The sequence below is a fragment of the Euleptes europaea genome, chromosome 3 (genome assembly GCF_029931775.1).
Source record: "Euleptes europaea isolate rEulEur1 chromosome 3, rEulEur1.hap1, whole genome shotgun sequence".
In the NCBI taxonomy this organism is placed as follows: Eukaryota; Metazoa; Chordata; class Lepidosauria; order Squamata; family Sphaerodactylidae; genus Euleptes; species Euleptes europaea.
In genome coordinates this window covers 6,634,877-6,659,039 of record NC_079314.1, presented here as the reverse complement: position 1 = coordinate 6,659,039, position 24,163 = coordinate 6,634,877, and the positions used below count along the sequence as shown (strand labels likewise).

Sequence of the window (24,163 nt, the reverse complement as noted above, 5' to 3'; positions counted from 1 at the left end):
CAAGAGATAATCAGCACTTGGCTCATATCTAAACACATACATTGTAAGGAGAGACACAACAACAAGGCAATGCAAATATCTACAAGTGAACCGTCATCTAAACAGGAAACAAATACCTAACAGTACAAGAAATATGGGCAAGAAATGTCCAGGTTTCCCTCAGAGTCCAAAAGACACTTCATATGACTGAAAAGTCCTTGTCTTCATAGGTCTGTACTGATGAACAGTTGCTGGGAACAGCAATTCCAACGGTAGCTGTAATGTTTTTTCAGACGAGGAACCTGCTGGCACGAGCAAAGGAAACGTGCCTTTCACCAATAATGGTTTCTTCAGCACAATGGCTGCTACATAGTCTGCTCCTGTGTTGGAGGGGAAACAAAGTCCTCTGACTATTGATAAATGGTTCTTGTAGGTTATCCGGGCTGTGTAACCGTGGTCTTGGTATTTTCTTTCCTGACGTTTCGCTAGCAGCTGTGGCAGGCATGCCTCAGCTGCTGGCGAAACGTCAGGAAAGAAAATTCCAAGACCACGGTTACACAGCCCGGATAACCTACAAGAACCAATGAACTCTGACCGTGAAAGCCTTCGACAATATATTGATAAATGCATTGTAACAAAACAAATTGACAAGTGGTTGTACAGAGCTGCGTTGGTCCAAAGCAATCCAGGGAAAAAAAAACAGTCATCAACCAAAAATAACAGAAAGCTTTTCGGTTCTGCAAAAGTTTGCATCAGGGCTTAGGCTTGCCAACCTCCAGGTAGGACCCGGAGTCCTCCTGGAATGACAACAGACCTACAGAGGATCAGTTCCCCTGGAGAAAATGGCAGCTTCGGTGCATGGACTATGGCCTCCGATCCCCGCTGAGCTCCCTCTCCTCCCAAAACTCTTATCTCCAGCACTCCTGATCCAGAGGCGGCAAGCCTAATTAGTGATTCTAAGCCTAATTAATTTTCTTTTTTTTTAATATAATTTTTATTGGATTTTTAACAAAACATACAACATAAAAAGAAATATTATATATATATATATATATATATATATATATATATATATATATATATATATATATATTTCTTTTCTTTTATATATATATAAATATATATATATATATTTCTATGTTGTATGAATACCCTTTTACACTTTTCTTTTTCCCCCTTTTTTATTATATATAAATATAAATATTTTATTATATATATATATATAATAAAATATAATATATATATTATATATATATATATATATATATATATATATATATATATATATATATATATATATATTTATTTATTTATTTATTATATTTATATATAATAAAAAAGGGGGGGAAAGAAAAGTGTAAAAGGGTATTCATACAACATATTCAATACCATTCAATTTTCAATACAATCATCAATCTAAATATTCAAAAATACCCAATCTAAATATTCAAAAATACCCTGGTGGCCTAATTAATTTTCTAAGGAGGGGCGGGGCTGATGCACGCAAGAAACCGGAACAGAACCCGACTTTTGTCTTGTCCTCCCCTCCCTCTTTTTTAAACCCCCACCATGCTGCAGAGGTCTGGGGGAAGCCAACGTTTGCACGGCTGCAAAAAACACCGCTCCTCCCCGCATCCGAGCGGTAGCGGGTCCACCCGCGGCTCTGATTGGTCCGTCGGTCGGTGGAACGTGGCGCCACGGCCCTTTGTCATTGGCCACCGGCGGCGGTATCACATGACCTCCCAACATGGCGGCGCCCTTGCGGCTCCACTGGCGCCTGGGGCGGCGATGGAGGGCCGTGGCGCGGGGGCTCCAGCGGCCGCTGGCGAGGGCGGAGAGCGGCCGCGCCGCCCCTGGGAAAAGCCGGCTGTACGAGCACATGCAGAACGGCTGGACGGCGCGGCCCCGCCTGGACCTGGAGGCGCTGATCGCGCGGCAGGACGAGGCGGAGCGGGAGCTTGAGAGGCGGAAGGGCCCCCTGGCTCCCGGGGATGTGCGCCAGATCGTAAGCGCCGTGGGCCTTGTGGGGGTGGGGCAGTTTGATTTGAGTCTGGATTTCTGCGGCCCTCGGGCCACGGGACAGCAGTGTTTCCCTGGCGTGCGCAGGATGCAGCTGCAAAAATAGCCCTGCCAGGACTTGCATGTCCCCAGTCTTCCATTTATTTATCTCAATGGGGGCAGCCTGATGTAGCGGTTAAGAGCAGCGGACTCTTTAAGAAGGGTGTCAGTTCCACTGAAGAACTGCTCTAACTGTTAGAAAATTCTTCCTAATATCTAGACGGAAACTCTTGATTTAATTTCAACCTGTTGTTTCTGGGACAACAGAAAACAACTCGGCACCCTCCTCTATTTGACAGCCCTTCAAGTACTTGAAGATGGTTATCAAGTCCCCTCTCAGTCTTCTCCTCTTTAGGTTAAACATACCCAGCTCCTTCAACCTTTCCTCATAGGACTTGGTCCCCAGACCTCTCATCATCTTTGTTGCCCTCCTCTGGACACGTTCCAGCTTGTCTACATCCTTAAACTGTGGTGCCTAAAACTGAACACAATACTCTAGGAGAGGTCTAAACAGAGAAGAGTAAAGTGATACCATCACTTTGCATGATCTGGTCACTATACTTCTGTTGATACAGCCCAAGATTGCATTTGCCTTTTTAACTACTGCATCACACTGCTGACTCATGTTTAGTGTTTGGTCTACTAAGACCCCGAGATCCTTTTCACACACACTACTGCTCAGACAAGTCTTCCTCATCCTATAATTATGCATTTGATTTTTCCTACCTAAATGCAGAACTTTTACATTTATCTTTGTTGAAGTGCATTTTATTAGTTTCAGCCCAATTCTCCAGCCTGTCAAGATCATCCTGTATCCTGGCTCTGTCTTCTGTCATATTTGCTACCCCTCCCAATTTAGTATCATCTGCAAATTTAATAAGCATCCCCTCTATTCCTTCATCCAAATCATTTATAAAGATGAACAACACAGGGCTCAGCACAGATCCCTGAGGAACTCCCCTAGTCACTTCTCTTCAAGTGGATGAGGGACCATTAACAAGCACTCTTTGGGTGTGATCTGTCAACCAGTTACAGATCCACCTAACAGTAACAGGATCTAAACCAGTAGTGCATTCTTGACAGATGGCTTGTCCACCCTCTGCCTGAAGATCGCCATGAAGCGGGAGATCTCCTTGTCTCCTGCTTCCAGGTGATTGGTTCCATTGCCAAACCACTCTGTTAAGAAGCTGTTACACTTCTCTTAATGTTCAACCAACATTTATATACCTGGAACACCAAAGATATATATTTATTGCTGGTTACATGGAAATAAAAGTTCTAGAACTTTTATTTTCATTTAACCAGCAAAATATATATAGATATATAGATATCTTTGTTGTTTACTTATTGAAATAAAATATTTTGTTTTTATAATTATTTGGTGCCATGTACTGTGTACTCTGTATTTTGTAAAAACTCTTTTTCTTCACCCATGTCCAGCTCATAACTCTTTTCCTTTTTAAATGACCACTTGCCAGATTGCTACTTGGAAGAGGCTTGTTGAAGTGCAAGAGGAGATCACAAAACTTGAAGCTGAGAAAGCAGAAGTGGCGGAAAGTGTGCGGAATCTTGTGGTGAGTTTGCAGTTGTAGAATAGTCCTACTGGAAAACTCACAGTCAGTGCAGCAAATACACACAAAAAATGTTGCAATGCTTCTGGGACTGTGGGTATATCCCTTTCCCTAATATCTGGTTTAGCTATCACCTGTCACTTGGCATCTTTTTTCCCGTTTTGGTTTGATAGCATTTATCTGCACCACTAAGGCTGCAAAATTGTGACTCTCATCAAAGTGCCTACTACAACTGTGGGGGTGGAGATGTATTGAAGCCACATTTTTAGGCTTATGGAGTTGTGTGGCATATAACCTGTAGTAATTGCTACATTATGTTGTTGGGGTTTTTACCTTGCTCTTTTCTCTTCCCATATCCAGAAAAACCAAGAGAAGACTACATTGCAGTTGGTAAGAACAGAATTTTACCCCTCTTTTTTTTGCTGTCTGGATGACTGACATTGCCATTTGCAGAGTTACTCCAGTCTAAACCCTCTGATTTCAGTAAGCTTAGACTGCAGTAACCCATGGGGTCCTCAATCTTTTTGAGCCTGCAGGCATCTTTGGAATTTTAAGATGGAGTGGTGAGTGCCAGCCCAACATGGCTGCCAGAAAGTGGAGTTTAACCCAAAATGGCTGCTGCAGGAGTTGGACTCAAACACAATTCCTCCTGCCTCCCTCCTCGAAGGGGAATAAAAACAAACAAATAAAAGCCCAAGGAGTGAGGGAGGCAATAAAAGAAGGGGGAATAAAAAGAAGGAAATCCTGAAGGGGAAATGGAACCACACTCTGACTAAGGAAAGAGCAGGTGCTTTTCAGCCCTTCTGGTCCTATAGTGGCCGTGTCTGCTATTTCAGTGGAAACCCCTTTCATTTGAATGAGAGCCACCAGTAACAAGGTCTGCCTTACAGTGCCCCCTCCCACTTCCTGAAAAGATAAGTGGGTACCAAGAGAAGTAGTGGTAGGCATTATGGCACCCATGGGCGCCACATGGGGGACCCCTACAGTAACTCATAGAGCCATCCTAAGTAGAGTTACGCTGTTCTAACCCCACTGTGGCAATGCAATGCTAGCCACAGCTTATTCCAGCTAAACCTTTCAAACCTACTTTTTGCAAAAAAATTATTGATCCAGTGTTCTGTGTTATTAAAAAATATTGTTAGTTGGCTGATGATTGTCAGAGCCTGCTTTTTTTTTTAATCTTGCTGAAATTCTCTAACCCAACATTCCTCATTCAGATGTGGTTTATGCAAAGATAATTTAAAGAAAGGTAAAGGTCCCCTGTGCAAGCACCTGGTCATTCGTGACCCATGGGGTGACATCACATCCCGACATTTACTAGGCAGACTTTGTTAACGGGATGGTTTGCCAGTTCCTTCCCCAGTCATCTTCCCTTTACCCCCAGCAAGCTGCATACTCTTTTTACCGACCTCGGAAGGATGGAAGGCTGAGTCAACCTTGAGCCGGCTACCTGAAACCGACTTCCGTCGGGATCGAACTCAGGTCATGAGCAGAGCTTGGACTGCAGAACTGCAGCTTACCACTCTGCGCCGTGGGGCTCTATACAAAGATAATTAGGGACAGTTAATGTCTGAAAATAAGAAACAAGTTCTTATCTCATGAACCATTCTGAGAGACCATGTTTAATTAAGCATTTTAATTTTTGCCCATTGATTAAGTATTTCCCCCCCCCAAAGGGGCTATAATGCACTTTTAATACACAGCCAGTCTTGTATATTCAGAGCAATTTAGTGAACTGCAAACACTTCCACTTTTAGGCTCTCTGGTGGAAATGAGCTAGAAAGTAAGCTGGCATAAAAATTATAGATATTAAGAATTAGGAGGCCACTTTCTTTGCGAGAGCTTCCTGTTACCTCTCCAGGGCAAAAAGAGTGCCTGGATGCAAAGGAGCATTTAGACGTAACTCGATTATAACTTTCAGCATATCTTCAAAGTGGCCGTTAAATAATAAACTACGGCTAGAGTCACAGCCTTATCTTTACCAGACAGCAGACAGATTAAGTGGTAGTCGTGAGAACATACAGGAAGTGTGAAATCAATGAAGTAATAAAAGAAGATCTTATAAAAGTATATAAATCACAACTGAATAAAAAATGGGTACGTGTTTCTGTCTTTGCCTTTCCACACGGGCAGACTCTCTGTTCAATTGGGGTATTTAAGAATCTGCCAAATAATTCATTGAAGTTCCTGTTATCTATGTTTCCATTGCATTCACGCTTGCCAGGAGCCCCCGTAGGCCCCTGCAGCCCACACCGGCCCACAAAAACAAGTTCCATAATTTGTCCGGTGGGACCCCCAGGGTGGCCAGGGCTCCTGGGGTTTTGTGCCCCAGTTAAGCTTGACTCTGTCTTTTTATTCACGGGCGCTTGGCTCTGACAGCCTTCTCCTTTTCCTATCCAGCCCCCTGCTTACACGGCTTTGCGAGAGCGTGGGAGAGAGCTGCGCCTCCAGCTCAACGTCTTGCGCCACGAGGAGACGGTGTTGGATGAAAAGTACTACCTGAGTGCCCTCAAGTTGCCCAACAGGACTCACCCGGATGTGGTAAAGGGCGTGGCGCAGAGAAGCAATATAGATCTGGGGGTTCAGGTGGGCCCACCTGGGCGACAGGTTCTAGAACATTCAGAGCTGTGACTGGGAAGGCACGCCTGTGCTCCTCTGGTGACGTCAGCCTTCCCTAGGCAGCAGTACTCCAAACAGGGCCTCGGGCTGGTGAGAGGAGTTGGGCGGGCTCTCAGAGAAGACAACTTCTTACCCCATTCAGTGCTTGCTAGTGTGTGAGGGTGGAGGGGGCCCCTCTTCTGCAAGGGTTCCCCCTTTCACCCACCAAAAGGAATGATGTCTGTCACATGAACACACATGAAGCCGCCTTCTACTGAATCAGACCCTTGGTCCATCAAAGTCAGTATCATCTATTCAGACTGGCAGCGGCTCTGCAGGGTCTGAGGCAGAGGTCTTTCACATCACCTCCTGCCTGATCCTTTAACTGGAGATGCTGGGGATTGAACCTGAGGCCTTCTGCATGCCAAGCAGAGCTTCTACAACTGAGCTGTGGCCCCTCCCCATGCTGATGTGACTGTCCTGGGTGTATAACAATGTGCAAGACCTAACTGGCATCTCCTAAAGTGCTGAGGTTTCCTAGCAGCACTACATGCATGTTGCAACTGGAAGCAAGGAAGAGTTTTGCCTGCTGCGGGCTGCGCAGCTCAGGTCTTGTGGAAGGCCAGGGCGCACTGACCAGGCCCGACAGGGTGCTGAAAGGCAGGCCAGAGGGGAGGCCTGAAGCATCTAAAGGAGCATCGGGACATGGAAGATGGAAGGGCTGCATAGTCTTGGCGGTTTCAGCACCTGAACCTTTGACCTTTCCTTCCCCAGCCAATCGGAGATGAGAGCCAAGCCCGAGTGGTAGAGGTTGTCGGTGAGAAACCAGGTGAGAAGTTGGGAAGAAGGTTCTTTGGCCCCCATTGGGGCAGGGGTGGGGCCTGCCTGCTCATTTCCTGGCTGAATTTTCTCTGCATTTGAGCTGCTGAATTTTGTTTTCATTCCACTCTTAAACTGCTTCTTGCCTCCCACTTTTTTGTTTCAAAAAACAGCTTTTGACTTCAAAGTGAAAGGACACCTGGAAATCGGGGAAGATCTGGATTTAATACGGCAAAGGTTAGTATGACAGGCTGGGGTTTTCCATATGGGGGTACCCAAGCCCTCCCAGGACAGTGCATTTTGCAGGGAGCCATTTCTGGAAGCAGGTGAGGAATTTCTGTTAAGTAAGAGCGCCCCCTGCTCCCTTTCTCCATGAATGCATCACTGACTATTTTATGCATCTTCAGTTGCCCCAAAGAGCTTCTCCTCTTGTAACAGGGTGAAATGTGTCTGGTAGAGACAAAGGGGATTGTCTCAGCATGGAACAAGGGGATTAGTAATCAAGTCTCCGTACTTAATTTAAAGAAAGTGTCAGTTGCTGCAGGAGGGAAGGGGATCTGCATTGGGATGGGGAGCTTAAACCTTCCCTTGAACCTGATACAGCAAGTGCTCAGAGTGGTTCACCTACATGATCGTGTTATCCATAAAACAGCCCTGTAAGGTAGGCCAGTAATTTCCCCCCATATTGAGAGAGCATGAGTTGCCTAAAGACACCCAACTAGACTTTCTGGAGCATATGGCTCATTCTCAGCCCATTGGGCAAAACCATGGGCTGAGCTCCCGTGGGGAATTTATCTGACATTTCTTGTTCACATACCCGGGGGCGGGGGCTACATTTTCTCTGAGAATGAATGCCAACAAAATGGTCCTGATCTTTCCTCTATGGCTAGAAAGATGGGGAACGTGCAGTCAGATTCTGCAGTTCTTTCTCTCCTTTTCACAGTATGAATTCCTCTCTCCTGCCTCCTGCTTGTGTGTGCAGAATCATAACGTCAACCAGCTGGCTGCAAAACCAGTCTTGTCCACCCTGGCTAGCAGAGGATCTACAGACTTTGAGCTATCCGTGGTTAGCCTTACAGCTGGAGTAACCCATCTGCCCTGGGCTTGATTCCAATTGGGTAAACAGGAGGCCTTGTGCAAATTCACCTTAAAGCAACATTGCTTTGTACTTGTGGCAGACCCTGATCCCCCTGAGAATCTGGCGGGGGGAGCATCTGCTTTGTGGGTGCTTGCATGAGAGCAACAGGAGGAGGGGGAGAGAGGTTCAGGCTTGGAGAAGCCACTGCAGGGGATGACTGAGCATTGTCGAATGATGGTGGGAACAAAGAGTCCCACCAGCCCAGTCTCTGAGGAGATAATTCCAGACGCCCGCCGGCTGTCAAGCAATCTGTAGGTGACCATTAGCTGATTGGGAACACCTTTAATTCCCAGAGCATTAACAAGCCTTAATAAATATTTGATGGGCAGCTTTTGATTTTCAAACCCTTCCCGGGGGTGTTTTCCAGCATCCAACTGCTTCCTCCTCCATTCCCAAGCCTTGGACAAAGCAGGGGGCTTGGCCCCTCACATAAGAAAGCAGCTGTTGCCCAAAGCGCCACCGGCTTGCGTGCATCATGGAACTGCTGAGCCGCCGGTTCAGGTTTCCTGGAAGGCATCGTGCCAGCTGGGGCAGACCGGTTCTGGCTGGCTGGGCACAGGCTAGTTTGTGAAAGCCTGGGCTGGTAGCTTTGCCAGCCCTGGAAGCTGGAAGTGCTGGCAGCCATCACTGGGTCCTCCCGCGAGGGTGAGGATGCCAAGGCGGCCTAGAGGCCAAGCCCTACGAGGAATGGCTGAGGAACCTGGGAATGTTCAGTCTGGAGAAGCAGAGGTTGAGGGGGGACAGGATGGCTCTCTCGAAGGATTTGAAGGGCCGTCACTTAGAGGAGGGCAGGGAGCTGTTCCTGTTGGCAGCAGAGGAGAGGACTCGCAATCATGGGTTTAAATTATGGGCAGAAAGGATATTAGAAAACATTTGTTTACAGTTAGAGTTGTTCAACAGTGGAATCGGCTGCCTAGGGAGGTGGTGAGCTCCCCCTCACTGGCAGTCTTCAATCAGCGGCTGGACAAACACTTGTCAGGGATGCTCTAGGCCAGGGGTGGGGAACCTTTTTTCCGCCAAGGGCCATTTGGATATTTATAACATCATTCTTGGGCCATACAAAATTATCAACTTAAAAATTAGCTGACCAAGCCCCAAGCAGGCAGCTGCCCCAGATGACCAACCCCCCCCAGCGCAGGCAAGCAGGCAGGCATCCAACCGGTGGTGCACTCGCCCACCTGGTGGCACAGGATGGTCTGTTGCACCAGCCAGGCGTAGCCGTCCAGCCGCGTGCCAGAGTTGCTCCTGCTCCGCATAGTCGGGGCAGGATTCTACAGCTGGCTCCTGCTACCTCAGCCTGCAGGGGTGAAATGAGGACACACTGGCTAAGAACTCGCCCCCCACGCGCATTCTGGCCCTGCCCCCTTTAACCCCTCCGTTGTCGCCACTTCTACCCCCAGTCGTTTTGTAATACAGAGGGAATATGTTTCTCCACGGCCCAGGTGGGAAAGGGTTAACAGTTTCTTGGGCTGTCCTAGCAGCTCCATAGCTAACAACTCTTTTGCGAGTGGGGGAAAAGGTTCCTTTTCTCGGTAAAACAAACTCACATCCGCCTTGAATAGAGGCTATTCCTGTCCGCGGGAGGTGGCGGATCACCAGTCTTAGATCCTTCTGAGCTAGAGATCTGCCAGGACCCACGAAGGGCCAGACCAAATGATTTCACGGGCCTTAAACAGCCCCTGGGCCTGACGTTCCCCACCCCTGCTCTAGGCTGATCCTGCTGCTCTTAATGGCCCTTAAGCTGTTTAATCCAGGGGTGTCGAACTCATTTGTTACGAGGGCCAGATATGACATAAATGTTACTTGGTCGGGCCAGGCCATGTGTACCATAAAATTTAATGCCAGGTACCGGAGACACAAACTTTATAGACGACATAGGCCAAGCCAATTTATGATGTTATTTTTTAACTTAAAATACAAACATGCTTAATAACACTCTTACAGTATTTTCTTTTATTTAACATTCTTTGCTAATTGACAGCTCGGGAATGGGCTCGCCAGCCCAGATTGAGAGCGGGGGTGGGGGTGGCTGCCTCGGCTGGCTTGCGTGCCAGATGAGAGCTCTCAAGGGGCCTTATGTTTGACACCCCCGGTTAAACTGTTTTGGAGAGCATCGGTCACTAATTGATGCTGTAGTCCACTGTCTGATGCTTCCAACAAATTGTAGGGTGAGGGTTGCATGAAAAGCTTCCACAGGTCATTATTATTTACTTCCTTTATACCCCACTTTTCTCTTCCATGGGGACCCAAAGCACTTACATCATTCTCCTCTATTTTATTCTCACAACAACCCTGTGAAGTGGGTTAGGCTGAGTGTATGTGACTGGCCCAGGTTCACCTAGCAAGCTTCCACAGGCCAACAGGGATTTGAATCTGGATCTCTCAGATTCTAGTACAGCACTGTAACCATTACACTAAACTGGAGGGGCTGTGGGTCAGTGGTAGAAGACTGCCTGGTGAGGTTTGTGGCTGAGATGGGATTTGAACATAGATCAACTGTGATGTTAGCCACACGTCCCTCTTCATCATGCACGTGGCTCAAAAGTTTATCTGCATTCATGGTGACCTGCAGTGTTTTGGTTTTTTAAAATATTTTATAAAATATAAAAGATATAAAGGATAACAAAAATGAACAAAAAATAGAGGTAACACTGAAATTGCTACTACACATAGAATGGATCTGAAATGCTTAAGACAAAATAACTACCATCATCTATACAGTCATTGATAGACCTAAGTTATTGCATTGGAAAATGTTTCATTATTAGATATATAAGCCATCATATTTCTACGATCATTTCTATATCTTGACTCTTTCCATCCCATGATTTCTAGATAATCTATATCCAAAATACAGTAATGCAAATATTTTATTAATTTATAAACTGCTTCATATGGCGACCTGCAGTTTAACATGTTGTCCAAATGGCAAACTCTTTGTTCTCAAAGCAGGATTCTAAGCACAAGAACATGAGAGCAGCCCTGCTGGGTCAGATCAATGGTCCAACTAGTCCAGCATCCTGTTTCCAGTTCTTGCTGCAAGTAGGGCCTGCAGGCTACAGGCCTCAGCCCCTCTGCTCCGTAGGTTTGTCCAGGCCCCTGTTAAATCCACCTAAGTCAGTGGCCCTCACCCCCTCTTGTAGCATTAAGTTCCACAAGACAACTACCCAGTCAGTGAAGTAGTGCTTCCTGTTGTCTGTTTTAGGACTGTGGTTTAAATCCTGGTTTGAAGGCAAGGGATCTTGGTGAATGTGGGAATGATTAATTATTTTGAGCTTCATGTGACAGGGAGGGAGCACATGAGTCAGAGGCTTTTGAGGCCTAGCTCTGCTCCCTCTTTTTCGCATGTGCTGCTGATTCCCTCCAGCCTCTCTGCTTCCCTTCAGAATGCTCAGCCAGCATCAGAACTTGGCCTGGTGTAGGGGTTAAGAGTGGTGAACTCTGGAGAACTGGGTTTGATTCCCCCACTCCTCCACATGAGCAGCAGACTCTAATCTGGTGAACCGGGTTGGTTTCCCCACTCCTGCACATAAAGCCTGCTGGGCTAGTCACAGTTCTCTCCAAGCTCTCAGCCCCACCTACCTCACAAGGTGTCTGTTGTGGAGAGGGGAAGGAGATTGTAAGCTGGTTTAATTCCCCTTGAAAGGTAGAGAAAATCAGCATATCAAAACCAACTCTTCTTCTTTGCGCCGTAAATGTCAGACTTGGAGGTCTCGCAGAGTCCCTAGGCAGGTGCTCCGTTTGCACATGGCCACTTGTGAAAACAAAGTGTCTCAGTAGTTGGAGGGAGCTGTCTCTGCTTCTAGGAACAGAAGGAGAGAGGTCCCTGCCTTTCAGTGTCCCCCATCACAGGAAGGTTGGGAAGCAGATGCTGCTGAGCCTCCTGCTCGTTCTTTTGTGTTTGCAACCAGCCACCTACTTGAGGGGAACCAGAATATGCACTCTTCTTTTTCCAAAGGGTCTATGTGAGGATCTGCCAGAAGAAACAACAGACTCAACTTTTTTAAAATAATCCTGAGTCTGTTCTGAACAATTTAATGCAGAAGCTGATCTGAAAGACTTTCATCTGTTTTAAAAAAAAATCCTGTATGAAGACAGAGACCCTGTCTTGGTACCGGTAGAGTTACTGAACAGCTCTGGGTTAGGCCAGTGAATTCAGTCAATGTAGCATAAAAAGCTTTATTGATAGAAAAGTTCAAGAAAAAGGTTAAAATACAAGTTACATGGTCAAGTTAAAATACAAGTTATTGCAAATGGCAATAATAAAACAAATCTAGCTGGCTAAATAATACTAAGTTGTTACATGATAAACTGGATCTTGTATGTTTTTAAATCAACAAACTATTTTTAAAAAATCAGACAGGGAGCTGGTCTGACCCCACATTAGCTTCCCTTTGGATTTTGGGCTACGGACTCCTCTTTAAACCACTTCGGTCTTCATCTGCACTGTAGAATCATAGAGTTGGAAGGGGCCATACAGGCCATCTAGTCCAACCCCCAGCTTAATGCAGGATCAGCCTAGAGCATCCCTGACAAGTGCTTGTCCAGCCTCTGCTTAAAGACTGCCAGTGAGGGGGAGCTCACCACCTCCCTAGGCAGCTGATTCTACTGTCAAACAACTCTTAAAGTAAAAATTTCTTCCTTAATATCCAGCCAGCACCTTTCCGCCTGCAATTTAAACCCATTATGGTGAGTCCTATCCTCTGCAGCCAACAGGAACAGCTTCCTGCCCTCCTGTAAGTGACAGCCCTTCAAATATTTAGAGAGAGAGAGCAATCGTGTCCCCCCTCAACCTCCTCCAGACTACACATTCCCAACTCCCTCAGCCTTTCCTCATAGGGCTCAGTCTCCAGGCCCCTGATTATCCTTGTCGCTCTCCTCTGCACCCACTCCATTCTGTCCACATCCTTTTTGAACTCAGGCAATCAGTTTTGGATGGCTGCAATGAGGTAGGCAGGATTTCTCTGGCGCCCGGCCATTGCCACATTGGAAAAGAGCGAAAGGGCCACGTGTTCCTGGCTGGCCATTCGAACGAGCTGAGCTGCACACTGTGAAGGCAGGCGAATCTTCAATGTTTCTTTCCTCTCTCTCCTTCTCCCAGGCGCTTGTCCCACATCTCGGGCCAGCGGTCCTACTACCTCCGTGGGGCAGGGTCCCTCCTCCAGCAAGCCTTGGTGCAGTTCACTCTCAACAAGCTGGTGAAAAAGGTACAAAAAATGTGACGGTGTCTCTCAGGGCATGAAGAGAGCGTGGAGGAGTGTTTAGAATTTGCTAGGCAAGTTCCTGTGATTCTCTTTCTCGCGCTCGGAAAGAGGGAGGAGAGCGCTGCCAAGGGCGGTGGTGTGCATGGAGGGATTTCCGGGTTTACTTCCTGAATGGGGAAAAGGAAGCACGGATGGATTGAATCCCTCAGTTGTGGGAGGGGAAATAAGATTCAGCGCCTTTGGTGGTTAGGGACTGGCAGTGTTTCTGGTTCTACAAAATGTATGAGCTAGAAAAGATCTCTGGGGGCTTGCGTTCCCTCTCAGAAGGGGGAAGCTTTGGGGAGCCTTTGGAGATTGAGCAAGGTTTCCTCCCACTGCTGGAAAAGAATAAAGACTTGTGTATTTTGGGGGAAGGGGCTTTTGTTCTGGGTGGTCTGCATTATTAAGGGTCTTCCCCATCCCTGAGCCTGTGTTCAGCTGACAAACCTCAGAATATGTACTTGGCATCTCTTAACCCTGTGCCAAGTAATCCTGGTTTTGCGCTGTTGCCGAAGGAGCTTTGCTGGGTCATGGAGCCGCTCATCTGGTCCAACACTCCTTGCAAGAATCCCAGCGGCCAGCCGGTCTTGGTTGGTCCACTTGGAATTGACCGCGCATCCGCTGCCCTTCCCCGTATTGGGTCACTAGAAACCAGGAATGCGCGATCATCCTCTCCCTGGCTACATCAGTGGTTTGCTCAGTGAACGTCCTCTGAACGGTGGTTGAGGAGGTGTTTGAGGAGCAGACGTCTCGGCTTCTGTGGCAAGTGCGTATTGGAGGGCGTGGCTCCCTGACCAGGCACTGCTCTGACTCCTCCCCCTTTTCCCTCTATTTCCACAGGGCTTCATTCCGATGACTGTCCCCGACCTACTCAGAGGAGCTGTCTTTGTAAGGCTTTTCTCCATTTCCTGTGCTTTGAAAACTTTCCTGCAAGCTTTCCATTTACAATGGTGGTGGCCGAACTTGCTTTGTGCGTTCACTTGTGCTCTCTGGAGCCTGTGTGATCCTTTGTGGGTCTGTGGAGCCACAGAGCCGAGGGCAGTGCCAAGCAGATCTGCCTCTGTGCCGGTCGGGCCTTTCCACTCCTGCCTGCTACGATTCCCCCACTGCCCGTGTTCCAGTTCTGCCACCAGGGCCCTTCAGCGGTGGTGTCAAGCTCCAGTTGGTTGGAGTGCTAAATTCCCCTACTTGGCAGGCGCTTGGAGGGCATGTCTGTTTTCACCCCAGAATATCAGTTTGATCTGAATTTGACGGCAGTCTGGTAATTCCACTTCAAATAAATAGCAAAGTTAGAAAAACAGATTGGTAACATTTAATGCAGTGTTGTGGAGGGAAGGCTGTATGGTGTATAGCCCAAGCTCGTCAGATCTCGTAAGCTAAGCAGAGTCGGTATTTGGAAGGGAGATCGCCAAGGAAGACTCTGCAGAGGAAGGCAGTGGCAAACCACTTCTGCTTCTCCCTTGCCTTGAAAGCCCCTTGCTGGGGTCGCCATAAGTCAGCTGTGACTTGACGGCACTTTTACACAGACACCATGCAAGGTTAAGAAGCTGTCTGTTCCTATAACGATGTGGGCAAGTGGAATGCCTTACTGCATTTTGGGATTATCCCTCTGGAGCTTTTCTTTCATTAATGTTTAATCTTGGCAGATCTCTGCATGGGGAGAATCAGTGTGGTCTAGTGATGGTTAGAGTACTCAGCTAGGACTTGCGGGAGCTGGGTTCAAATACCAGTTGAGCCCTGAATCTGACCAGTTGACTTTGTCAAATCACTCTTTCTCCCTTGACCTACCTTTTGTTTGTTGTGAGGATGAAACGGAGGAGGGCAGGCGGCTGTGCAGGCTGCCCTGAGGTCCTTTGAGGAAGGGCCAGATGAAAATGTGACAGGTGGAGAGTCGGAAAGGCTTCTGGGTTGGAGAGCAAGGCTTTCAGGCAGGTTTGGGCCACTTCTGAGAAACAAACATCTCCAACCAACTTGACAAACCTCACTGTTGGTGTCCAATGCCTGGATGGTCCAGTATTGGCAATGGAACAGGGTTAGAGTGCCACAGATAACTACAGTCCCCTAAAGATCCTGAGTATGTGCCACATGCTTGATGTTTGCACCTGTCCTTGCGCATGAGCTAATGCAGGTGTCCTTCTACTCCCAGGAAGGTTGTGGCATGCTTCCTGATGCCAGTTCTTCCCAGTTGTACAACATAGACCCTTCTCGCTTTGAAGACCTGAGTCTGGCGGGCACCTCTGAGGTTGGCATTGCAGGTAGGGTGGAAGAGATGGGGGTCTTGGCAGTGCACATGGGGAGTCTTGAGGGAGGTGTCTGCATTCCTAAAGGCTCTCCTAAATCATGTGCTGAGAGAGAGAGAGAACATCTACTGGCTTCACAAAAGAAGTCATGGCCTTCAGCCCCTTGGGAAAGAGCCATGACTCAGTGGTAGAGCACCTGCTTGGCACGCAGAAGGTCCTAGGTTCAATTCCTGGCATCTCCAATGAAAAGGATGAACACCTTAACGTGGTGAGGGGGTTTGTGTGTCAGGGAAGCTGAGAACAATACCATAAGGGGTCTAGACTCTATCAAGAGACTAAACTCCTAGCAGAGTCACTCAAGACGGAATGGTCACAGCTGAGACACCAGACGAAGATGCATCCACCCCCTTAAGGGATCAATGGCCACATCCACAGAAGAGAACAGGCAGTTCCAATGGGGATGGGGGCAGAGGAATCCCTGAAGGTTAGCTACTGGGCAGCAGCAGTAGTGGAAGGTGACACTGGCGGAGGATCTTTCGTAGACAACGGCAGTGCCACTACTGCTAACCCTGGTTAGTACTGCGCAGAAGAAGGCACTTCTGACCAACCTTTACCTTGAAAAGCCTATGATGAGACAATCCAAAATGAAAAAAGAAAGGAAGCCAGCCTTCAATTTGCAAGATCTGAGCAAGGCTGTCAAATTAGGACATTTTGGAGGACTTTCATTCATAGGGTCGCCATGAGTCGGAAGCGACTTGACGGCACTTAACACACACACAATAGGTGTTATGAAAGAGCCTGAAATGCTGGAGAGCCGCTGCCAGTCTTAGAGTATACCGGACTGGCCTTGTTGGACTGAGGGTCTGATTCAGTATCAGGCGGCTTCATGTGTTTAAGTTTGAGCATCAGTATTACGATTGATCCATTTATGAAAGACATAATAGTCGATAAATTTGTGTGAGCACTTTTGAGTCTGATGTTAATCAGGCTCATGTTTGAATGCACTTTTTGTTTATTGTCTTTTAAAAACTCTGCTTGATGCTTGCAATTGTTGGCCTCTAGTAGAACTTTTCTTGGGGGCAGGGGGAACCGGGAGTCAGTGTGGACTCAAAGGAGCCGTTTGCTTAGGTGTGTGATCTTGCTTTGAATCCCTCTGCTCCTCCTGATAGGACTTGGGAGGACAGCATTTAAAAGTGATTAATGAAAGTAATAAATGCCTGAAATGTATTAGTTTGTGCTAGAAGGGCTCCCTTCTCATCCCTGGCTGCCAAGAGTGTAGACCAAGAGGACAGACAATTGGAGGGGGAGGACCTGTGGCTCAGTGGAAGAGCCTCTGCTTTGTATGCAGAAGGTCACAGGTTCAGTCCCCGACATCTCCAGCTAAAAGGACCAGGCAGTAGGTGATGTGAAAGACCTCTGCCTGAGACCCTGGAGAGCCGCTGCCAGTCTGAGTAGACAGGACTGACCCTGAGGGACCAAGGGTTGATTCAGTGTAAGGTGCCTTCATATGTGCGTCCCCACTCGTCACATAAATCCCTTTTCCCTTCTCTGTCCCCATCAGGGTACTTCATGGATCATGCCATAAATCTAGAAGACATGCCTGTCAGGTAAAGATGTTTTGCCTCCTCCAGGAAGAATATTCAGAGCTGCTTTGCCCAGGCTCAGCATTTTGACCATAATTGAACTCTGGCCACAGAATGTCTAGATGCTTGAGAAAGCCAGTGCTGGGTTTGGTGCCCAGGAAATGTGCATGATAATGATAGTTAGTATTGGTTTTGCACTTTCAAGTGTTCAGGGTCCCTCAGGTGCGTCGTTTTCAGCAGTCTCGTCAGCCCAACCAAGCGCTTGGCTTCGCCCCTTCTCTCTAAGGGGAACTAACTGCAGGGCTAGATTGCCACGATCTCGGGCAGGGCTGGGTGTGCTCCATGCAGAAATGGAGAAACGGCTAACATTCCACACCAGGACAAGCCGGCTTCTGGGGCATGAATAAATTATGCAAAGTTCAATAGATTTGGATAATTTCACACTTTGAATTCTAATTCAAGTAGGTGATGGTATGAGGACAGTGTTAACGAGCTGCTAGTGTGGTGTAGTGGTTAGAGGCGGCGGACTCTAATCTGGAGAACTGGGTTCGATTCCCCACTCCTCCACATGAAGCCTGCTGGGTGACCTTGGGCCAGTCACAATTCTCTCCAAACTCTCTCAGCCCCACCTGCCTCACAAGGTGGTCTGTTGAGGGGAGAGGAAGGGAAGGTGATTGTAAGCTGGTTTTTTACTCCTTAAAGGTAGAGAAAATAGGGGCATAAAATCCAACTTTTCTTCTTCTAAAACCCAGACTAGGATAAGGTGCCACAAAGTTATAAAAAGAACTAGAAACTTGTGCAAAGCCAATAGTGGTGGAGTCTGTTTAAAGAGAGGTTGTTTCTTTTGATTTAAAAAACCAAATTTAATTTGAATCCTTTCTGTTGTTAACCTAACCAATTGCTTATTTGTTTATTTAAAACATTTATAAGCTCCCTTTCTTCCTCACGGAGCTCATGGTGGCTTTCCGTATCAATAAAATTCATAAAACCAAAATCTAAAATCACAATTTAGGTCTGCTTTAATCAAGTCCTAAATAAAGCCATCTTCAGCTGCCTCCTGAAGATCAGAAGTGAGGGGTCCTGGTGCACCTCCCTAGAGAGGTTGTTCCAGAATTGTGGGGCTGCCACCAAAAAGGCCTTCTCTCATGTACCCACTGAACGAGGTTGTTTGATTGATCGGACAGTCGGAGGGCTTCTTCCTGTGGTCTTAATTCCAGGGCAGGAACGTATGGGAGAAGACTGTACTAGAGGAAAAGACCCCCAGGATAACAGCTAGGTAGGCCAGGTTCCTGCCTAGTTTTTTCTTGTTTTGCCATACATCAGCAAGGTCTGCAGGGCACAGAAGCTTTCCCTGTTCCCTTTTGGAAACCTTCTTAGTTGCCCCTTTTATTTGGGGGTTTTGCCCAATCAAAGGTATCTTTAGTCCTAAGGACCATGGGACCTTTGTTTTCTTTCAAGTTACAGCTTTGTTCTGTGCCCCCAAGTTCTCCTGCTCCTTTGGGATCACTTACAGCTCAGCCCTGAGCTTTGGCTGCTGCTGTCCACTCTCTTCTTCCCCCAGCTGCCATTCCTTTCCTCGAGTCCTCCTTCTGTCTGTTTTTGCCTTGGCCAGGACGGTGTGTTCCAGCATGTGCTACAGAGCTGAAACGGACACCGGGAAAGATCCGTGGGGACTATATCGAGTGCACCAGTTCACCAAGGTACTGCTTGTACAAACCGAGATGTGGCCCAAAACAGAAAGAGGAGAGGGCGGGGTTTGAATCATTGCGTGTGCATCCTGGGATGATGTGCGGGGACTGAAAAGAAATTGGGGATCTTGTCATGGTCAGGTAGAGCTGCATATGTTCTGCCGTTCCACACAAGCACAACAGAAGTGTGGAATTGTTTAACTGGACCCTGTCTCCTCAACTCTTCTTTCCTCACCTCTTCCACCCACAAGTTCTTGCTCCTCTGTGCATAATGAGCCTGTCCCCCTTCTCTTTAGGTGGAAATGTTTGGGGTTACTGCAAACGAGACTGGGGAAGAGAGCATGGCCTTGCTGGAAGAATTTTTGGCTCTGCAGAAAGAGATCTTCTCTGAGCTGGGGCTGCATTACAAGTGAGATAACATGTGCGACTCGTGGCGGTATCCATCCCACTGGTGTGACTCGTGGTGGGACCCGTGGTATTCATACTAGCCAGTGTGTCTCATGGTGGGAGAAGTGGGATCTGTACTAGCTGGTGTGACTTGTGGTGGGATCCGTCCTAGCCGGTTAGACTTGTGGTGGATGCAGTGAGATCTGTACTAGCCGGTGTGACTCATGGTGGATGCGATGGGATGCATGCTAGCTGCCACAAGGGACACTGTGTTACGGCTGGCATGGGCAGGCCCACTAGCCTAGCCATTTGATACGTCAGCCTGAGTCTCTCAGGTTCTGTTTTGACCATCTGGCTGTCTCTTGGAGAACACAACCAGCTTGCTTGTAAAGGCTGTGGCTGGGAGTCGACTGCCCCGGTTGGGTTTAACTGTTCAAAAAACACCTGGAAATAGGTTGGCAGCTCCTGCTAAATGGGCCCGAGTTGCCACTGAAATGTGTTCTCCATCTTCGAGCCCTCCAACAATGCAACGGATCGGTTACGAGCCCGCCCACCTTCGCAGTTCCCGCCCCGGCTGACCTATTTGTCAGCAATAATAGCTTTTTTATATAGCATGGACCTGCAACCGAGCCCGCCGTGGGTCTGTGGGCTGATTGCATCTTATGCAGTAAGAATCTCATTAAAGTCTAATTGTTAAGAGGCCTGGGGAAGTGAGGTCTCTTTAAAATGCCTGGATTATGAAAGGTCTTTGGGCACTAGTTATAAAGTGGGGGGGAGTAAGCATTTTCCAGGAGCACCGGGTAGAAAAGCAGCTTGAGATTTCTGTATAGCAGTTGTTGCTTTTTGCATGTGTCTGTCCTCATCCAGGGAAGAAGTAAATCAGAGTTAATAGGGGGAAGGAGGGGTTGTGGCTCAGTGGAAAAATAACTGCTTGGCATGCAGAAGGCCCCGGGTTCAATCTTGCCGCATCTCCAGTTAAAAAGAACCCAGCAGTAGCTGATGTGAAAGACCCCTACATGAGACCCCGGAGAGCCCCAGCCAGTCTGAGTAGATGATACTGATCTTGATGGACCGAGGGTCTGATTCAGTATAAGGCAGCTCCATGTGCAGTCAGGAAACTGGGCTGCGTGCCTTCTGGTAAGCTTCAAGCTTGCCTGGGGTTGAGGCTCCAGAGAAGCAACTGGTTTGCAAGATGGTACAAGTGCTTCCCTCCTTCCCAGCATTACCTCCCCCCCAGGTAGAAAGCCTGCCAGAGGTGACATTCAGTTCCCTAGCCTACTAATCAGCTGGCCAAGGGTTGGCCACACAGCATGGCCGCCGCTGCCATCAGCTGGTCTCTTTCTTTCCCAACAGGGTTCTGGAGATGCCCACGCAGGAACTAGGCCTGCCTGCCTACAGGAAGTTTGACATCGAGGCCTGGATGCCAGGTCGGGGCACATACGGAGAGGTGAGTGGCGAAGGAGAAAGAAGAACAAGAAGAGTTGGTTTTTATATGGCGATTGTCTCTACCTTTTTTAAGGAGAATCAAATCGGCGCTCAATTCCCTTCCTCTCCCCACAACAGACACCTTGTGTGGTAGGTGGGGCTGAGAAAGTTCGGAGAGAACTGTGACTGGCCCAAAGTCACCCAGCAGGCTTCATGTGGAGGAGTGGGGAATCGAACCCAGTTCTCCATATTAGAGTCTACCACTCATGGAGGAGTGGGGAATCAAATGTGGTTCTCCAGATTAGAGTCCATTGCTCTTAACCACTATACCACGCTGGCTCTCATGGATGCACCTCTCAGTGTGGGCTTCCCACTTCCCACCTCTCAGTGTGGGCTTCCCACTTCCCATCCAGCTTCACCCTTCAGGATCAATGCAGAAGAGTGCTTTTGGGAGAGGCGGAGGGGATCCCACAGGTTTCTTGAGAGAAGCAGTTCCTAGGTGCTGGGGTGACGCTTGTTTTCTTCGGCAGGGTGCAGATTCAGGGACTGTCACCCCCAATCTAGCTGCAGCTGAGTCAGTCTAGATGACCCTGGTGGACCCTTCCAACTCTATGATTCAGTCCCTCTGCATGGAACTGTGAGCTCTGCACACAAGAGAAGAACATCTGTTGGGGGTCTTTTGTTTGTTTTTTGCTGTCAAGTCACAGCAGACTTATGGTGACCCCATAGGTTTTCCAAGGCAAGAGACATTCAGAGATAGTTTCTTTGTCTGAGACCTTTGAAAGCTGTTGTAGCAGCCCTGAACTGCTTTAGTGTTCTCCATCCAAAAAGTAACCAGGGCTGACCCTGCTTAGCTTTCGACATCTGATGAGATCGGGCCAGCCTGGGCCATCCAGGTCGGGGCATCTGTTTGTTAGGCACATCTAAACCAGGGAGCAGTTTTTCCTCCCTTATTGCAGGTTGCCCCCAAACATGGGGCCCTGCCCCCCCCAGCCGTGAATAGCAACCCTTAATTCAAAGAAGAAAATGTGAAGGGTGTGCTCAGGTGCACTGCCAGAGTGGAACTTCCTGTTTCCCCTTGAGGAGTAGGGTGTGGCCACCTCTCCCCCTCCTCCCGGATTGCAGCCGGTGTCCTTCCTCCTGTCCCTAATCTGCCCAGCCCCACCTGGTTTCGCAGTCACGCCAGAGTGTGATTTGTGAGATTGCTCAGAGCGCTCTGACTTCTTGACGTCCCCCTCGGGTCTTTCCTTCCCCTGCCAGATCTCCAGCGCCTCCAACTGCACAGACTACCAGAGCCGGCGGCTGAACATCATGTACTACAACAGGCAGGGGCAGTTCCGTTACGCACATACAGTGAGTGCAGGCCATTTATTTACAGCATTTAAATCCCACCTGTGGACTGCTGTGGAGCCCAAGGCGGCATGCATGGGGACCCCCGGGAGGTCTCCCGTCCACACACCAGCCAGACCCTCACTTCATTGAAGAGCTTTCACATGTGAGAATTAGAGATGGGTCGGTGTTCGGGGGAGGGGGCAAGAAAGCTTCCACGTTGGCCCTTGGTTCTTTTTGCCATGGTGACTAAAGGGAACCTCCATATTCAAAGGCAGTCAACCTCTCAATCACAGTGCCATCACGGGAAGGCTTTGGCTTCTATGCCCTGTTGTTGGCCCTCCAGGGGGACTGGTTGGCCACTGTGAGGCCGGATGCTGGACCAGATGGACCCTCACTGGTCTGATCCAGCAGGGCTCTTCTTATTTTTTTTTATACCACTGAACTTGATGAGATGCCCCAAAGGGCCTAGGAGGGGGGCACGTTGGTGTGGACAAGACTCTCCACCTTCTCTCTCTGTTTCTCAACAGGTCAACGGCACGGCCTGTGCCATCCCCCGAATGCTGATTGCTATTCTCGAGTCCAACCAATGCAAGGTTTGTTTCAGCACTTAAAAGGGTCTATGCTTTTAGCATTATTATTATTTACAAAATTAATATCTTGCCTTTCTGCCCTTACAAGGGCCACCAAGGCAGCTAACAATCTAAAACACACAAGATAAAATTACATTATAAAACCCCTCTCAAACATGCATCATGAAAATGATTTTCAAAATACATACAAAACAATTTAAATGTATATAAAACATAAAAACATTGGTTGGGAAGGAGGGATCATTGAGGGAATGCCATGGCTCCCGCAGGGACCCCAGATATACACAGTGAACAAAAGGATCTGAGCCTGCTACGGTGGCTTAACCCTGCTCTGCTCCTCCCTTCTCCTACCCGCAGGATGGCAGCGTTCGGGTGCCGGAGGTCCTCCAGTCGCTGGTGGGCTTGGAGATCATCGGCAAGCCGAGCTACACCCCACTGAAATACATTGGCCCAAACCAACCCAAGAAACGTTGATGTGGTGGCCAAAAAAACCCCGGAGCGCGTTGCAAGAGAGTGGGAAGGGCTGGCCCCTCAAGATCTAGGCTGGGAGGGCAGCCAGAAGCTGTCTCTAGAAGAAAGGGGGGTTTCACTGCTGGAGGGGGTTCTGCTCATGGATGACAAGCTGGGGGGGGGGGCTTAAACGCTGGCAGCAAGGTGACCCTCACACACAGACCCCATGTCAGACTCACAGCTGGAAGGGGGGGCTCACAGATCTGTGCGTCTGGCACATTGCAATTGGGAGATTTGACATCTGTCCCAAAGGGGGATTCCTAAGCCACCCAGAGGTTTTCCAGGAGAGCCAATATCCCAATATCACATGCCTCCCCCAGACCCAACACACATTTGTATATGTGTTGGGGGAGGTCCAGTTCCCCTCCCCAGTGCCTTGAACTTTTACCACCACCCCCAGTTAGCTGAAGTCTGGCTTTTCTCCTCCGTGTTGTCCTCTTAACCTCCTGCCCAAGCAGGGAGCTCTTCTATTGGCGGGGGCAAGTTTTGGTTTTGGCAGAAGGGGACAGAACAGCCAATGAAATGGGGAAGATGCTCCTACAATAAAGGTGACTGGTTTGCAGAAAAAGAGGACTAGTTTCTATTAATCAATACTCGTGTTCTGCTTTCCCACTTTTTGTAAGCCTCGTTGAGGGTTTTTAAAAAGGTGAAACATACACATATGACATATAAATCTCATTAGCAAGAAAAGCAGAGCCTAACCTTTGTTTCCGTCATATCTATCCTCATTCCTCTCCCCTTCTTCCAAGGAGTAGGCTTCTGTTCCTCAGGACAGTGTGGAAGGCTCTGTTCTCTGTTTTATCTTTGCGACAACCCTGCTGTGGAGGTTAGGTGCAAAGATCGTGACTGGCCTGAGATCGTCCTGTGAGTTTCCTGGCAGAGTAATATTTAGAACCTGGGTCTTTCGGGTCCTAGTCTGATCCTCTACTTGATACCTCTCTCTGACTGCCTCAATCAGGTATTGACCATTTAGTCAGGCAAATGAATAGACAAAAATTAAAT

The 24,163-nt window shown here is 48.1% G+C and overlaps 1 protein-coding gene across 1 annotated transcript; it reads left to right on the top strand.

Annotated features, from left to right (window-relative positions):
* The first annotated feature begins 1,726 nt into the window (after positions 1-1,726).
* Positions 1,727-23,125, top strand: SARS2 (seryl-tRNA synthetase 2, mitochondrial). The gene is made up of 16 exons (XM_056847583.1): positions 1,727-1,984; positions 3,516-3,611; positions 3,969-3,998; positions 6,009-6,149; positions 6,981-7,035; positions 7,199-7,262; positions 13,265-13,370; positions 14,247-14,294; positions 15,553-15,661; positions 17,208-17,253; positions 18,842-18,929; positions 19,214-19,326; positions 20,658-20,751; positions 21,990-22,082; positions 22,589-22,654; positions 23,009-23,125. The coding sequence occupies exons 1-16, from the start codon at positions 1,727-1,729 to the stop codon at positions 23,123-23,125; spliced, it is 1,524 nt and encodes a 507-aa protein (XP_056703561.1).
* The last annotated feature ends 1,038 nt before the right edge of the window (positions 23,126-24,163 follow it).

What these genes read in the sequence shown, in the direction of transcription:
- SARS2 (XM_056847583.1), top strand. Translation starts at nt 1,727, where the DNA reads ATGGCGGCGCCCTTGCGGCTCCACTGGCGCCTGGGGCGGCGATGGAGG. An exon ending in TACTCAGAGGAGCTGTCTTT is followed by an intron (nt 14,295 to 15,552) that starts GTAAGGCTTTTC and finishes TTCTACTCCCAG; the next exon opens with GAAGGTTGTGGCATGCTTCC. An exon ending in GTCGGGGCACATACGGAGAG is followed by an intron (nt 20,752 to 21,989) that starts GTGAGTGGCGAA and finishes TTCCCCTGCCAG; the next exon opens with ATCTCCAGCGCCTCCAACTG.